At 41.2% G+C, this 18,052-nt stretch overlaps 1 protein-coding gene across 1 annotated transcript in view; it reads left to right on the top strand.

The window, feature by feature from the left end:
- TACR3 (tachykinin receptor 3) overlaps window positions 1-18,052 on the top strand; it is a 305,238-nt gene that overhangs the window by 136,805 nt on the left and 150,381 nt on the right. Inside the window, exon 2 of the mRNA XM_073571803.1 lies at window positions 11,020-11,205. Within this exon, the coding sequence (XP_073427904.1) occupies window positions 11,020-11,205 (186 nt within the window). The remainder of the gene's footprint in view (window positions 1-11,019; window positions 11,206-18,052) is intronic.

Below are 18,052 nucleotides of genomic sequence, written 5' to 3'. Positions count from 1 at the left end.
GCCGGAGTCTCGTTCGTTAATGGAATTAAGCTGACAAATTGCTAGCACAACTAAAACGGACATCCACCACCACCCACAGAATCGACAAAGCTTGCAATCTGTCAATCATTTCTGTAGCTGGCATGGTTGAGGTTTCCCAGGTGGAGTCGAATTAAGCCGCTGGCTCCACTCCTGGTGGTGCTCTTCTGGACATTCCTTTAAGGTTCAGCTTTGCAACCATACTGCCCCCAGAAACCAAACACTTTGCCTTCATGGACGCTGTTCGGAAGTTCGTGGCAATAACGTCGCCGGATCGGCAGTTGGCCTAATTTATGGTGGGAAGTCCGACGGTATATGATTGTCTTTCAGATTTTTACTGTTTTTTGGTATTTTACATTTTTATTCCAGCCTTTCTTGACTTCATAAGGGCTTGACATGCCTATATCTGTGTCTCCTCCTCCTTTTACTCCTCCACCTCTTTTCTATATGTAGTTGCCGTTTTCCATATGTTATTTTTGTATTTTGAGCATTTTGTCTGCTTTGGGACACCTTTTAACGTGTTTTGTAATTGTTTTCTATGTGTTTGTATGTGTTTGCCAGCCATTGCTTTCAATGGTGTTCGACGTTGTTTGTCGAACGTTCGACAAACATTCAACGAACTTGCCTCGTGTTCGACGAACCAAAACGAACTGGAACACTAGCGGGGTGGCTCAACACTACTTCTGAATATATAGACGTACATTTTTAATGTTTAAACTATGCTATATATACCTGGTATCTGGTGATACTGTACCCTTTCTGCCAGGAAGTCCTCCTCCACCCACCACTCTAAGTGTATCATTGACACCTGGAACATTGTCCCACATGTGTGATTATTTCTTGCGGATCTTCTTGTTATATTGTGGTGTGATCCATCCTGAGCATGTGACAGTCTGTGGGTTACTCCTGCAATTTAGATGCATATTTAAAAATTACCCCAACACTGTATACAGCTCTACGCTTGTGATACATTACCCATTTACTGCTTGTTATATTCTGGTCTAATCCAAACTGACCAAGTGAGAGTTATTTTCTGACTGTGGAAATAAATACTGAGATTGACAACAATGACCCCTACACTGTGTGCAGCTGTACTCTTCAGATTCATCACCGTTTTATGGCTTTTTATATTGTGTTGTAATCCATACTGAGCCTGAGAGCGTCTGTGTCTGCCTCCTGAAATATCTACGGAGATTTAGAATGTTTAAACTATACTATATATACCTGCCATCTGATGATACTGTACACTTTTTCTACTTGTTATATTCTTGTCTAATCTGTACTGAGCCTGTGAGCATCTCTGTGTGACTGATGGTATATATAGGGAGATTGACAATCATCCTTTGACTGTATAGAGCTGTACGCATCTGATACAGTACCATATATCTGATGTTATTTTGGGTTCGTTTTCTGCAACATTTTGAAGTTTGGTGGATGAGGCCGCGGATGTGGGTGTTGGGGGGCCAGCTGGTGCTGATGGTGGTGGTGCATCTGCTGGTAGTGGCAAAAGCACAATAGCAGCTCCCCTCGCACTCTACACAGCCAGAATCTGACCCTGATGAAACTCAGGTTCCCCTTCCCTCATACTATACCACCTTACATGGTGACAAAGAGGAAGGTGCAGGTACAGGTTCCTTGAGCAGGTGGGGGGGCATACTCATGGGCGACGGCACTGGCACAGGGCCCCTCATAGTACCCAAAAGTGTCTCTGCTGGTGGGAGGGCCCACCCACCGTCAGACTCACCGCCATACTATGAGGGGCCCTGTGCCAGTGCCGTCGCCAACGAGTGGGCCTCCTGCTTTCTCAGGATCACAGCACTTGCAAAGTTGAAATACTTACCTCTCCCTGCTCCACCGCCGTGACGTCTACCGCATTTCCTGACAGTGACATTCTGGTCAGAGATCGCAATGACATCACGTCTGTATGCCCTCTGTCTAAACAGTCCAAGTGCAGTGAGATGGAAGATGGGGACGACGAGGAGTCCAGATTGGTACAGGGATTCCCTAGCGAGGAGACTTATTTAATTGTTTTCAATGTTGGGACAGCTATTTTTGGGGAGCACTATACTCTGGAGAATGATATATGAGGCCCATCATACACTGGAGCATTCCAAAGGTGGACATCAGACACTGGAGCAGCATTTACAGGGCCCATTATGCACTGGAGCATTAGAAATGGGGCCCATTATATATGGAGCATTATTTGGACCCATAACACAGTGGAGCTTCATCCATGGGGACCAACATATACTGTAGCATTATGTGGAGCTCATCATATACTGTTTCAAACATTATATGGGCCAATGATTCTGTATGGAGAAATATATGGGCCTCATTACTCTGTATAGCGCACTATGCGGTGGCCATAATACTATATGGAATAAAATACTGTCCATTTTTGGAGCTATTGGAAAATTTAAAATGGATATCAGTCATGAGATGTAAGAAGTGAAGTATTTTTCATTGTACTATACCACTATTTCTCTGTGGTATCAGAGGATCATGAAATGTGGCATGTGTTAAAAGAGCCCAGTGACACTCTTTGGCCCAGGGCCCACGAAAATCTGGAGCCAGCCCTACCCCCCCACAACTTTAGCCAAATTACCCCAGTTTTCAATGCCTATTATTATAAAGTAAATTAAGGTTGACAAGCTTAAGTAATAAGAATTGATGTTTTTGGCGTTAAAATGGGCACTGTAGATGTGTTTCCTGTCCTCCACTCCCTGCCGACCTTGGTTCCCCATTGACTTGCACTGGATTTCGTGTTTCAGTCGGCCTTCGACTTTACACGATAATCGGCCGATTTCGTTCGACCCGACTTTTGAGAAAGTCGGGTTTCATGAAACCCGACTCGACCCGAAAAAAGGCAAAGTCGCTCATCTCTAGTCCAGTACCTAACCCCGAATACGGACTTCTTACTGTTTCGTTCAACAGACTAATTAAGCTTTTGAAAGGCTGGAGCCTGTCAGTCAACATGCTTTTCTGGTGTGGGCACTTCCGGCACCATCACAGCCATGCCAATTACCTATTTTTTAAACAAGCACAGGTAAAGCAGAAATTTGTGGGTTGCAGCCCTCAGATGTTTGCTTTATCTTGGATGGTTGCAAAAATATTAAATAATAAAGAAACATCCAAGGTAAAGCAGACAGCTGTGAGCTAATGTTCTCAGGCTGGAAAGGTCCATAGATATTTGGCCCTCCCCAGGCTAAAAATAGCAGCCCACAGCCACCACAGAAAAGGATCTTGCTGCTTGCCCTGGTGCATTGGATAGCAGGGTAATATTTCATGTCAGCTGTGTAATGTCCACTGACATCAAGCCCAAAGGTTAGCAATGGGGCGGCGTCTATCAGATACCTCGATTACTAACCAGGTAAGTGAATACTCAACACCTATGCAGATCAAAAATAAGTCCTCCAAACAGTAATGTATAAAAAATAAATTTTATTGAAACATACATGTAAAAATGTTAAAAGGAAGTGTTTTGGAGATGTATACAGACCATACAGAAAAAAACAAGCAAAACACGGCTCAAAAAATAGATGGATAATATCAAGAGTAGTGTTGAGCGATACCGTCCGATACTTAAAAGTATCGGATCGGATGGTATCGGCCGATCTAAAGAAAATATCGGGTATCGCCGATTCCGATACCGGAAGTCCCATTCAAGTCTATGGGACTTCCGGTATCGGAATAAGAAAAACCCTATTTTTGCCTTGTACAGCCTCTCTGGGGTCTGTACGGGCATTTCGGGAGGCTGTGCCGGCCTGCCGGGGGGTCTGTGCAGGCTCCGGTGGTCTGTGCCGGCCTGCCGGGGGGCTGTGCCGGCCTGCCGGGGGGTCTGTGCAGGCTCCGGTGGTCTGTGCCGGCCTGCCGGGGGGCTGTGCCGGCCTGCCGGGGGTCTGTGCAGGCTCCGGTGGTCTGTGCCGGCCTGCCGGGGGGCTGTGCCGGCCTGCCGGTGGTCTGTGTAGGCTCCGGGGGGCTGTGCCGGCCTGCCGGTGGTCTGTGCAGGCATCGTCTGATGGGACTACAAGTCCCATCGGGCGATGCCTGCTACCATGACAGTGATTGACACATTAGCCAATGATGGGACAGTAGTAGTCCCATCATCTGGCTAATGTGTTGAATGTAAAAAAAAAAAAATTTACATGCTACATACATGCTACATACATGCTACATACATACAACATGCATACTACATATATACTACATGCAACATACATACTACATACATGCTACATACATACAACATGCATACTACATACTACATACATGCTACATACTACATGCATGCTACATACATGCTACATACATACTACATACATAATACATATATACTACATGCATGCAACATACATACAACATATATACTACATGCATGCAACATGCATACAACATATATACTATATATACTACATGTAACATACATACTACATATATACTACATGCATACTACATACATGCTACATACATGCTACATACATGCTACATACATAATACATATATACTACATGCATGCAACATACATACAACATGCATGCAACATGCATACTACATATATACTATATATACTACATGTAACATACATACTACATATATACTACATGCATACTACATACATACTACATACATGCTACATACATGCTACATACATACACTACATGCATGCAACATACATACTACATATATACCACATGCATGCAACATGCATACTACATATATACTGCATATATACTACATGCATGCAACATACATATATACTACATACAATACATACATATAGACATACAGTACATATAACATAGAGAACATACTCACCGTCACTTGTCACTTTGATCCCCGAAGCCATTGTCGCCTGAGGAATAAATATCAAAATAAAAAAACACCAATATACTTACCCCGATCCGCAGAAGTCCACGAGGGTCCCACGTCCATCTTGCGTGGAGAACAGCAGCATCAGCTGATGCTACCGTTCTCTACCAGCTCCAGGAATACAATGACGGAAGGTAGGTATCCTTTCGCACTGTATTCCTCCACCACTTTAAAAAAAAAAAAAGTCCCTAGTCTCACTTTATGCCATTGCTGCATGGGAAATTCCCACGCAGCAATGGCATAAAGTGAGACTAGGGACTTTTTTTTTACAGTGGTGGAGGAATACAGTGCGGAAGGATACCTACCTTCCGTCATTGTATTCCTGGAGCTGGTAGAGAACGGTAGCATCAGCTGATGCTGCTGTTCTCCACGCAAGATGGACGTGGGACCCTCGTGGACTTCTGCGGATCGGGGTAAGTATATTGGTGTTTTTTTATTTTGATATTTATTCCTCAGGCAACAATGGCTTCGGGGATCAAAGTGACAAGTGACGGTGAGTATGTACTCTATGTTATATGTACTGTATGTCTATATGTATGTATTGTATGTAGTATATATGTATGTTGCATGCATGTAGTATATATGCAGTATATATGTAGTATGCATGTTGCATGCATGTGGTATATATGTAGTATGTATGTTGCATGCATGTAGTGTATGTATGTAGCATGTATGTAGCATGTATGTAGTATGTATGTAGTATGCATGTAGTATATATGTAGTATGTATGTTACATGTAGTATATATAGTATATATGTAGTATGCATGTTGCATGCATGTTGTATGTATGTTGCATGCATGTAGTATATATGTATTATGTATGTAGTATGTATGTAGTATGTATGTAGTATGCATGTAGTATATATGTAGTATGTATGTTACATGTAGTATATATAGTATATATGTAGTATGCATGTTGCATGCATGTAGTATATATGTTGTATGTATGTTGCATGCATGTAGTATATATGTATTATGTATGTAGTATGTATGTAGCATGTATGTAGTATGTAGCATGCATGTAGTATGTAGCATGTATGTAGTATGTAGTATGCATGTTGTATGTATGTAGCATGTATGTAGTATGTATGTTGCATGTAGTATATATGTAGTATGCATGTTGTATGTATGTAGCATGTATGTAGCATGTATGTAGCATGTAAATTTTTTTTTTTTTTTTTTTTACATTCAACACATTAGCCGGATGATGGGACTACTACTGTCCCATCATTGGCTAATGTGTCAATCACTGTCATGGTAGCAGGCATCGCCCGATGGGACTTGTAGTCCCATCGGACGATGCCTGCACAGACCCCCGGATCCTGCACAGACCACCGGCAGGCCGGCACAGCCCCCCGGCAGGCCGGCACAGACCACCGGCAGGCCGGCACAGCCCCCCGGCAGGCCGGCACAGACCACCGGAGCCTGCACAGACCACCGGCAGGCCGGCACAGCCCCCCGGAGCCTGCACAGACCACTGGCAGGCCGGCACAGACCACCGGAGCCTGCACAGACCACCGGCAGGCCGGCACAGCCCCCCGGCAGGCCGGCACAGACCACCGGAGCCTGCACAGACCACCGGCAGGCCGGTACAGACCCCCGGACAGTCGGCACAGCCCCCCCAAAGGCCCAGACTGATGGCGCATCATGATGCGCACAGACAGCGCATCATGATGACGTCATTTCGGCAGCCAATCAGAGCCACAAAAGTGGCTCATTGCATTTTGGACTTCCGATTCCGGTATCCGATACGAAAAAAGTATCGGTACTCGGTATCGGAATTCCGATACGGCAAATATCGGCCGATACCCGATACTTGCGGTATCGGAAAGTTCAACACTAATCAAGAGTAATTATACTGCATCCATAATTATAAGCAATCTAAAACTACCTGCATTATGAATGTTACTTACAAAGTACACTTAAAAAGCAGTAGTCAGCAATAAACATCTATAGAGAAAAGTGCAGAGTGCAAAAAATTGCAACAATAGGGTGCAAAATAAGTAAATAAACATACTTGGACACTACAGGGGTAGCTCCTAATGAGGCTTCAAGAGGGTTATTACTATGAGTGCAATGGGTAAATACCTCAAAGCATAAATCAAATAAGTAAACACCTCATGAAGGAAGCCAGAGGCACGAGACCTTAAGGGGTACCCTGGGACTTCTGACACTCTGGCTAATTATTCATTCCTCTGGTTCTTCATTATATACTTTTGATTGATACTGATTTTTCTACTCTGCACCTTGAGCCATGGTATGCATTCTTAATAAGTAGCCAAGGGAAAGCAGACAGCTGGAGGCTGATATTAATAGACTGGGTAGGGCAGTGGATACTAGTCCCTTCCCAGCCTAATAAGGCCAGTCCTCAGCTGCCCCAGAAATGGCACATCCATTAGATGCTTCAATTTTGGCAGTTAAAGTCAGCTCTTCCCTATTGCCCTGGTGCAGTGGCAATGGGGTAATGGGATTGTGGGGTTGATGTCAGCTGTTTAATATACACTGACATCAAGCCCATAGGTTCATAATGGACAGGTCTCTATCAGACACCCCCATTACTAACCCAGTAAGTAAAAAGAGAAGAAAACAGAAGAAAATCTTTATTTGGAAAAACTCCCAACAATTTCCCTTTTCCCCTCTTTATTAATATTAATAATATGGAAGTCCTACGACGGTCCAGTCTTTATCCAATCTATGGGGCTCAGTTCAGAGACTTGAGCAGCAGCCACTGCTGGGTTTTGCTCTGCTGTGAACTGAAGTATCGTCCTTAAGGTTATCTCAGTTCAGTGTCTGATTCTCAAGAGGGCATCGCTGCAGTGAACTGAGGTAACTTACTGACATCACCTAAGTTCACTGTGGCCACTATTGCTAGTGCAGTACTAATGAGTGACTGCAAGTCCAGCATTTGTCACTCACCAGTCCAACACTCAACTGCTGCGAGACCCGGTGGCAGCGAAGTCAGGTAATTTTTAAGTTCCCAGCCACTAGGTCTCCCGGCAGTTGTGAGGCCCATAAACCTTATGGTAGCCTTTAAGGCAGATTTTCAGGTTACTGGTGTTTCCAGCTGCTGGAATACCTGGAGGTTGTGAACTCTGATAACCTTAGTTCAAAGACACCAGGTATTCCAGCAGATGGAAACTCCAGAAACCTTAAATCTCTCTTAAAGGCTACCTTAAGGTTTGCAGGCCTCACAGCTTCTGGGAGACTGAGCATATTTTTCCAAAAAAGGGTAAAGTATACAAATGTAACTGTTAAAAATCAATGCTAGCTCAATCCCAGCATGCCTAGCAACACTATGTCACTTTTCAGTGGAGAAGTGATCTGTCTGCCCTGATCATGCTGCTTAGAGCAAATAAGTGATTTTCTTTATTAGGACATAGAATCATAGAATCATAGAATCATAGAATCGTAGAGTTGGAAGGGACCTCCTGGGCCATCTGGTCCAACCCCCTGCTCAAAGCAGGATTCGCTAAATCATCCCAGTCAGATGTCTGTCCAGCCTCTGTTTGAAGACTTCCATTGAAGGAGAACTCACCACTTCTCGTGGCAGCCTGTTCCACTCATTGATCACTCTAACTGTCAAAAAGTTTTTTCTAATATCTAATCTGTGTCTCCTCCCATTCAGTTTCATCCCATTGCTTCTAGTCTTTCCTTGTGCAAATGAGAATAAAGTTGATCCTTCTACAATGTGACAGCCCTTTAGATATTTGTAGACAGCTAGTAAGTCTCCTCTCAGTCTTCTCTTTTGCAAACTAAACATTCCCAAATCCTGCAACCTTTCCTCATAAGACAGGGTTTGCAGACCGGTCACCATTCTGGTCGCTCTTTTCTGAACTTGCTCCAGTTTGTTGATGTCTTTTTTAAAATGTGGTGCCCAAAACTGGACACAATATTCCAGATGAGGTCTGACCAAAGAGGAGTAGAGGGAAATAATGACTTCACGTGATCTAGACTGTATGCTTCTGTTAATACATCCTAGAATTGCATTTGCCTTTTTTGCTGCTGCATCACACTGTTGACTCATATTCAGTCTGTGATCTATTAGTATACCCAAGTCTTTTTCACATGTGCTGTCACTTAGCCCTATTCCTCCCATTCTATATATGCTTTTTCCATTTTTATTGCCCAGATGTAGTACTTTGCATTTCTCCCTGTTAAAAACCATTCTGTTTGTTGCTGCCCACTTCTCCAGTTTATTTAAATCTTTTTGAATCCTCTCTCTCTCTTCTCTAGTATTAGCTATCCCTCCTAGCTTTGTGTCATCAGCAAATTTAATCAGTTTACCCTCAATGCCTTCATCTAAATCGTTGATAAAGATGTTGAACAATACAGGGCCCAGGACAGAGCCCTGTGGTACCCCACTTGAGACATTCTTCCAACTGGATGTGCAGCCATTTACGACCACTCTTTGGGTCCGATCACTAAGCCAGTTATGAATCCACCTAACAGTTGCCTTGTCCATTCCATACTTAATCATTTTTTCAATAAGGATTGTATGAGAGACTTTGTCAAATGCTTTGCTGAAGTCAAGATATACTATATCTACAGCATTTCCTTGATCCACCCAATCAGTGATACCGTCATAGAAGGAAATTAAGTTAGTCTGACATGACTTATTAGTTACAAACCCATGCTGACTCTGTTTAATCACTTCATTCTTATCCAGGTATTGACATACATGTTGTTTAATAATTTGTTCAAAGATCTTTCCTGGTATAGAAGTCAGACTCACCGGCCTATAGTTACCTGGGTCCACCTTCTTCCCCTTTTTGAAGATAGGAACAACATTTGCTCTTCTCCAGTCTTCTGGCACTTCTCCTGTTCTCCAAGAATTTTCAAAGATTATAGAGAGGGGTTCAAAAATTTCTTCTGCTATCTCCTTCAGTACTCTGGGGTGTAATTCATCTGGACCTGGAGACTTGAATTCATTTAGGCTAGCTAAGTGTTTCCTCACTATCTTTCTGTTTATAGATATCCTGGATTCTTCTATTCCCTTAATAGGACAGTGAATAACAGTTGATGTTACATTTCCTTTCTGAGAGAAAACAGATGCAAAATAGGAATTTAAAAGTTCAGCCTTCTCAACATCCTGTCTTACCATTTCATCATTTTCATCCTGTAAAAATCCTATAGCATCTTTGACTTTTCTTTTACTTTTGACATATCCCCAAAATCCTTTATTATTGCTTTTGACATCTCTTGCAAGCCTCAATTCATTTTCAGCTTTAGCTAATCTGATTTGTGCCCTGCAGGTTCTGCAGACAGCATTATATTCTTCTTTAGATATGCCTCCCTCTTTCCATTTTATAAACATTTTTTTCTTCCTTTTTAGCATGTGCTTAAGTTCTGTGTTCATCCATCCTGGTTTCCTTAACTGCTTCCTATTCTTCCCTCTTTTCGGAATTGTTAACAACTGTGCTTTGAGAATTTCATTTTTCAAGATTTCCCATCCTTCCTGGACATTTTTGTCTTTAAGGATATCCAGCCATACATAGTTTGGCTTTATTAGAAGAGTATTCCCTGCCGCTCCACAGCACATAAATCTATATCAATTTCACACTGCAACTTGAGCAGAGAGCAGCATGACATGAATGAACAGGGAAGTGCTGCAGGACGGGAGGCAAAATTCTTCTAAGGGCAGGTGCAGAAGACAATAATTTTGTTAGTTTATGGGACCATGTAGATGTACAATTTTTTTCTTTGGCAGAAACTGTCTAAGGAACAAATTGCTGCATGCCCATGTAAGTCAATGACTGAGTTTAGACATTGGATTGCACTCCGTTGATATCTCATTGCAGTCCATCATAGAACTTTATGCTTTCACTCTGACCAATCACTGATCAGAATTTGATTAGAGGGTCATTTGCATAGTCTGCCTAATTCTCTCAAAGGAGAAAATCTAAATCAAAGGTTTTTAGATTGATACTGAGTTTTAAAGTATTTTACTTTCCATGTAAAGTACACGCATATGTACACATACTGTACAAGTAATTTTTTTTATAAAAGTGGATTTTTGCTTATAGGTACTTTTTAACATGCCATAGTTATACTGGTATTTAATTTTTGATAAACTGAAAATGTTATTTACATTGAAAATGTTGACAATTACTGTTTAATATTCTTCTATTATAGATATATGGCTATTATTAATCCATTGAAGCCACGACTATCTGCTACTTCAACTAAAGTGGTCATTGGAAGTATCTGGGTATTTGCTTTTGTGCTGGCTTTTCCTCAGTGCCTTTATTCAGAAATAAAAGTGACACCAAGAAGGACACTATGTTTGCTTGTCTGGCCAGGGTTCGGGAAAAAATTAACGTACGTATGCTCTTCATTTTCAGTTCTAAAAAAATAATAGATTTGTTTAATTAAGTTTGGAATATCTTTTACCTAAGTAACTGATAAGCAAATGGAAATTTCATTTTTTCTTTAATTAACGTTAAGCGGAACTTCAAGCTTTGCAGTACTTAAAATTTAAAAACAAATGACACGCACAGCAAAAATATAGAACTTATAAACATGTCACTCCAAAAAATTTTGTTGAAAAGTACGGTTATCCATTATCAGCTAGTAGAATGAATTTTCACTTCATTATAGGCAAAACGAGCTAAATAATGATGATAGTTATATAGACATTGTGCACTGAAATAAGCTATTCATACACAGTGCCACAGTTTTGTCTGATTCATCAATGAGATAAGAACTGTACTTGTACCCTTCCAATTTTCTATTATTGAAAGATGCCACTATGTCAATTTCAAAGTATATCTTTGTCCAGTTCATTGTTAAATAGTATAAATGAATTTAAACCCTCTTTCAATATTTACTAAAACTGTCTAATTTTTAGGCAGTGTGAACTTAGACTGGATATTCTTAAAATGTGTCACATTTATTACAAGTTCTTTTTCTTTTATAAATGTGTAATATCTTTTAGACTTGCTAGCCTAAAGGCCCCTTTACATTTAGCGATGCACCAGCGATCCCGACCACGATATGACCCGGTCAGGATCGCTAGTGCATCGCTAAATGGTCGCTAGTGAGCTAGCAGATCTCAGGCAGATCTCACTAGCGATGCAGCAGCGGTCGGCGGTCGTACTCACCTTTCAGACGCGGCGAGGGTGTCTGTCTTCCGCCTGCGTCCATGGCTCGCTCATCGGCGCCAGCAGGAAGCCAACGACGAGAAATGGACCAAGCCGATCTCGCGGTGATCAGCGATAGCCAGCGGGGGAGCCGGTCGGAGGTAAGGATCACATGTAGCGATATCGCTAGCAATATTGCAGCTGCGTCACAAAATCGGTGACGCTTTAGCTATTTTGCTAGCGATATCGCTATGTGTAAAGGCCCCTTAAGTTTATACCAATTAACTACAATAACTTACTCTAAAACAAAACTTTGCACCAAAGTCCTGACACAATTTGAAAGCACAGTGGCGTATCTTAAGCTATGTCCCTTTCATTGTAAGCTATGTTGATCAAGGTGCAAAAAGTGTCTAAATCACATAATAATTTGGGTTGATGAAATATATTACAGTTTTTTTTACCAGAATTCTGCCACATTAATTTAGACCGTGCCATTAAGTTGCTTATCTTGAACTGACCCTGTGCTGTGAGACAGGAAGAAAGCTTGAACATTTCAAAACAAATTTATAGAAGACAGGAAGGGTAGTCTCACAGCAAAGTATTGTTCTATCATCTCATCATGCAAAAAAGTCACACTACTGACAGCCGGACCATATTCTTTTCCAATTGTGCCTTCCTCATTGAATTTTTTTCTGCATCATTCTTGGGTTTTGGGTACAATTTCTATCGGGCCCCTGGCAACTTCCAACCTCATGGCCTTTTCTTTTTCAGGCCTCACAAGTATGATACGCTTCCTCTTTCTCCCTCTAGATTGGCTCAATCTCATTTCCTTTGCTTACCCAATTATCAGAACTTCTTACTCTCTGTAGTTATACACTTTAATTCTCTTCCGCAGGGACTTCTCTCTTCTGCAAGGTAACCTTTTTCTATAAATTGTCAACTATGGTGCTAACCTTCCTCCACACTTATGGGTGGCTAGTCTTCCATACCCAAAACAATTCATAGGGGCTGTTTACTCTCAGTTAACCTGTGTTGTCCAACCAAAGGAAAATGAGCCACTCCCCCACTTTATACTGTCACAGGTGATTTATGTAATTGAAGCTCCTGCCCAACGCATTGTGAATATTCTTATATAAACCCTCTACACATTGCAAATCTTCTTTGTCTCATCCCATGCACAGCTTAGCACAATTAACCAGTTGGCACATGTTCCAACCAGCAAAGAACCACTAAAGAAAGACACTTCAGATGGTCTCACAGGCAGACATAATTGAATCTCCTAAGATTTAATTGAATGTTCCTTTAAATGTAAAAGTAAATCAATATTCACCTCATAGCACACCTGTCCTGCCACCCCCACAATCTGCCATTCAGTTTTCCGGTCCTTTTTTTCTGCTTCCTCTATCTTCTCTGGCCTGCTTTATTGTGTGCTGTGGCTTCCAATGCTGACTAGGTCTCTGACGTCTTTGCATGCTGTACAATCACAGCGCATGTCATTATGTCAATACAGGCTTCACCTAATGTCTACATTGTGATGTCTTGATATTCACCATGACGGAAAAAAAAAAGGAGAGAAAGCACCACTGCAAAAAAGCGCACACTGCACCAATTATAAGTAAGACTGAAATAAGTAATTCTTATTGATACAAAAGAGTTATACACAATAAAAACATGATAAATTCACAAAACTATGGCATCCATAGTACCCATAATACATATCAGCACATAAATATCATACATCTAAGCACATACAGTCATATGTTAAAGTTTGGGCACCCCTATTAATGTTAACCTTTTTTCTTTATAACAATTTTGGTATTTGCAACAGCTATTTCAGTTTCATATATCTAATAACTGATGGACTCAGTTATATTTCTGGATTCAAATGAGGTTTATTGTACTAACAGAAAATGTGCAATCTGCATTTAAACAAAATTTGACCGGTGCAAAAGTATGGGCACCTCAACATAAAAGTGACATTAATATTTCGTAGATCCTCCTTTTGCAAAAATAACAGCCTCTAGTCGCTTCCTGTAGCTATTAATGAGTTCCTGGATCCTGGATGAAGGTATTTGTGACCATTCCTGTTTACAAAAACAATTCCAGTTCAGTTAAGTTTGATGGTCGCCGAGCATGGACCACCCGCTTCAAATCATCCCACAGATGTTCAATGATATTCAGGTCTGGGGACGGGGATGGCCATTCCAGAACATTGTAATTGTTCCTCTGCATGAATTCCTGAGTAGATTTGGAGCGGTGTTTTGGATCATTGTCTTGCTGAAATATCCATCCCCTGCGTAACTTCAACTTCGTCACTGATTCTTGCACATTATTGTCAAGAATCTGCTGATACTGAGTTGAATCCATGTGACCCTCAACTTTAACAAGATTCCCGGTGCTGGCATTGGCCATACAGCCCCAAAGCATGATGGAACCTCCACCAAATTTTACTGTGGGTAGCAAGTGTTTTTCTTGGAATGCTGTGTTTTTTAGCCTCCATGCATAACGCCTTTTTGTATGACCAAACAACTCAATCTTTGTTTCATCAGTCCAAATGACCTTCTTCCAAAATGTAACTGGCTTGTCCAAATGTGCTTTTGCATACCTCAGGCGACTCTGTTTGTGGCGTGCTTGCAGAAACGGCTTCTTTCGCATCACTCTCCCATACAGCTTCTCCTTGTGCAAAGTGCGCTGTATTGTTGACCGATGCACAGTGACACCATCTGCAGCAAGATGATGCTGCAGGTCTTTGGAGGTGGTCTGTGGATTGTCCTTGACTGTTCTCACCATTCTTCTTCTCTGCCTTTCTGATATTTTTCTTGGCCTGCCACTTCTGGGCTTAACAAGAACTGTACCTGTGTTCTTCCATTTCCTTACTATGTTCCTCACAGTGGAAACTGACAGGTTAAATCTCTGAGACAACTTTTTGTATCCTTCCCCTGAAAAGCTATGTTGAATAATCTTTGTTTTCAGATCATTTGAGAGTTGTTTTGAGGAGCCCATGATGCCACTCTTCATAGGAGAATCAAATAGGAGAACTACTTGCAAGTGGCCACCTTAAATACCTTTTCTCATGATTTGATACACCTGGCTATGAAGTTCAAAGCTCAATGAGGTTACAAAACCAATTTAGTGCTTCAGGAAGTCAGTAAAAAGTAGTTAGGAGTGTTCAAATCAAGAAAATGATAAGGGTGCCTATACTTTTGCACCGGTCAAATTTTGTTTAAATGCAGATTGCACATTTTCTGTTAGTACAATAAACTTCATTTGAATCCAGAAATATAACTGAGTCCATCAGTTATTAGATATATGAAACTGAAATAGCTGTTGCAAAAACCAAAATTGTTATAAAGAAAAAAGGTTAACATTAATAGGGGTGCCCAAACTTTAACATATGACTGTATAATGTGAGCATATGATCCAGCAACACTGTGGCACTATAGCAGTATCCCTCCCTATTCCTAGGTTCATAAGGACTATATAACCCTAGACAAAGCCCAGCCCATAGATGAATTGGAGCAACCACACACAAAAATCCATGTCATATAATTTTCATACCCGGACCCTAATAAGCCCAGATAGCAAGAAAGGGGGGAAAAAGTTAAACCCTCCACATATCAGTGGTGCCAAAACACATAGTATCAAAAACTACCATAAAAATGATCAATAGCTGCAATGAAAATACAGATACACGGATGCCATACCCAGGACCATTACCCCACGCGTATCGCCGTAACCTGTACGGCTTCGTTTTTTTTTTTCCTATTGTTATTATTCCACTGCTGCGGCACCTGGCCATATCATTGATGTTGCTATTGTGCACAGCTGAGTGCGCCCATAATTGCACCTGATATTCACCATGACAACACAGCATGCAGTGATAGCAAAGGCCGAGACAGCATCCAAAGCGTGATGTGGAAAGGCAAAAAGAAGAGGTGTGGAGGATCGGATGGCAGACTTATCAGTGGTGAGTAATATTACTATTTTTTTTGTAATGTTTTTCTGACCCTCTATGGTTCAGCATTTTGCTGTATTCATTTAAAGTAAAATGTAAACAAGACATACTGATAGGGAATTTAGATTGTGAGCCCCATCGGGGACAGTGATGATAATGTGTGCAAACTGTAAAGCGCTGCGGAATATGTTAGCGCTAATAAAAATAAAGATTATTATTACAGAAAATGTATTCTGATGAATGCAAATGTATGTAAAATTTGAGGAGACTTCAATTACGCTCTATTGAATGCACTTATCTCTACTCACTAGACATTTCTGCACTCTGTTCAGGAATTCTGACCAAAGAACCTTTAGTCATATAACCCCAATAACACTCCAAAAACATTTATTTAGCCCTCCATTTTCTTCCAAAATGACATTTAGTAGAAGCACAGTATAACATCACATATTACTGAACTTTAAATTGGAACACACCCAAACACACAACATTAAAGACAACTTCAGTTTTTTAAAAAGAGAAACAGGATGGCCAACGATATGACTTTCTGGTAATTTGGCTTTGCGCTCAATGCATGAAACCTTAAAACATTTTTACATTTTTTTCTACAAGTCTAGAAAAACCTTAAATTGAAACATCATGATTAAGTGAACAAGAACTGTAAAGTTTTGGGTTTTGTACAGGACACCTTGTGTTCGGTTCTGAGCTCCAAACAGGGAAGTCTGTTTTACTGTTTGGGTTCGGTGCTGAATAAAGATTTTTGAAAGGCTGCAGCGCAGCCAATCAACAAGCTTTTAGGCTGTGGGCACGTTCTGCATAAATGCCAGATCACGGGTGGCATCGCCATTGTGCTCTGACTAGTGTTGGGACAAGATTTCTGTTTTTTTACAGGGGACAAGGTCTTTAATGGAAAAGGTGTAAGGTCAGTATGACTTTGTTTTTTTATTTTTAAATAAATGTTTAAAATAGGTTGTTCTCTTTTATTTCAAATGAAGCATTTTATTCTTGCTGTGTGTTTATTTCAATACTTACTATGGGGTTATAGATGTCTCTCCATTAACTATTAGTCTATTCCTAACTGTTATCACCTGACAATGCAAAGGTGACACCAACCCTATTAACCCACTTGCCACCACCACAAGGCAAGTGGAAAGAGCAAGGCTAAGAGCATCTTATGGCTATGCCATTTCTTGGGAAGCTGAGGGCTGATGTTGGTAGCCTGGGGGTAGAGGGGCAATATCTATGACCTTTTCCCAAGCTGTCTGCTTATATTTTGCTGGTTTGAATTTATAGGGGGACCCCAAGTCATTTTTTCTGAGGTCCCCCATAAATTCACCATGAAAAGCTAAGAAAAAAGCTGTGAGCTGTTATAGCCTGGGAACCTTATGAAGTATTGTCCCTTTTCCCAGATTACTAACATCAGTCCTGAACCATGGGCTTTCCCTCTGCTGGTTATAAAAATTGCACAGGAGCCCACACCATATTTTTATTAAATTCTTTATTTTACACAGGAGTTACACAGCTGCTGCTGATTACACCTCTATTCATTCTCTCCTGGTCGCACTGATCTCAGCGAAGTAAGAGACAATGATGAGAGTTGCCTTCAGCAGCCGGCTGGCACCTAGGAATAGCGTGAACTGTACCACTTGTTTCTAAGTGCCGGTATGTGTCGCAGACACACGTATGGCACACGGACAGCACAAAGATATGAAACACGGACAGAAAGACAGCAAATGGACACACTGATGTCACATGGATGTCACATACATACTGATAGCACAAGGACATGGACCATGGATCTCACCAGTACTGGTTTTTCCTGTATAGGAATCACCAGGACTTGTGGAGGAGTCCTAAAAGATAGGGACTAGCCAAGTAGCATCACTTTATGCTTGTACAATGTAGAAATAGGAGGTAAGAGCGTACAGCTCATTCCACCTAGGGATAGATCTTTTTCTCCTTTTAGGGAAATTCATGGTTGTCAGTAGTGAGATTCTCAAATATCTAATTTATTATAAAAATTTGCCAAAACTGGCAAACTAGGGGTTCAAATGATCCACAGAACTCTATAAATTATTATTAAAATATTTTGTCTTTTGCCATTCTAATGCTATTTGGAACATGGCCTGCA

Source organism: Dendrobates tinctorius, unplaced genomic scaffold (genome assembly GCF_039654945.1).
Source record: "Dendrobates tinctorius isolate UK_male_01 unplaced genomic scaffold, ASM3965494v1 ptg000030l, whole genome shotgun sequence".
NCBI classification, from domain to species: Eukaryota; Metazoa; Chordata; class Amphibia; order Anura; family Dendrobatidae; genus Dendrobates; species Dendrobates tinctorius.
This window is presented reverse-complemented; position numbering and strand designations above follow the sequence as displayed.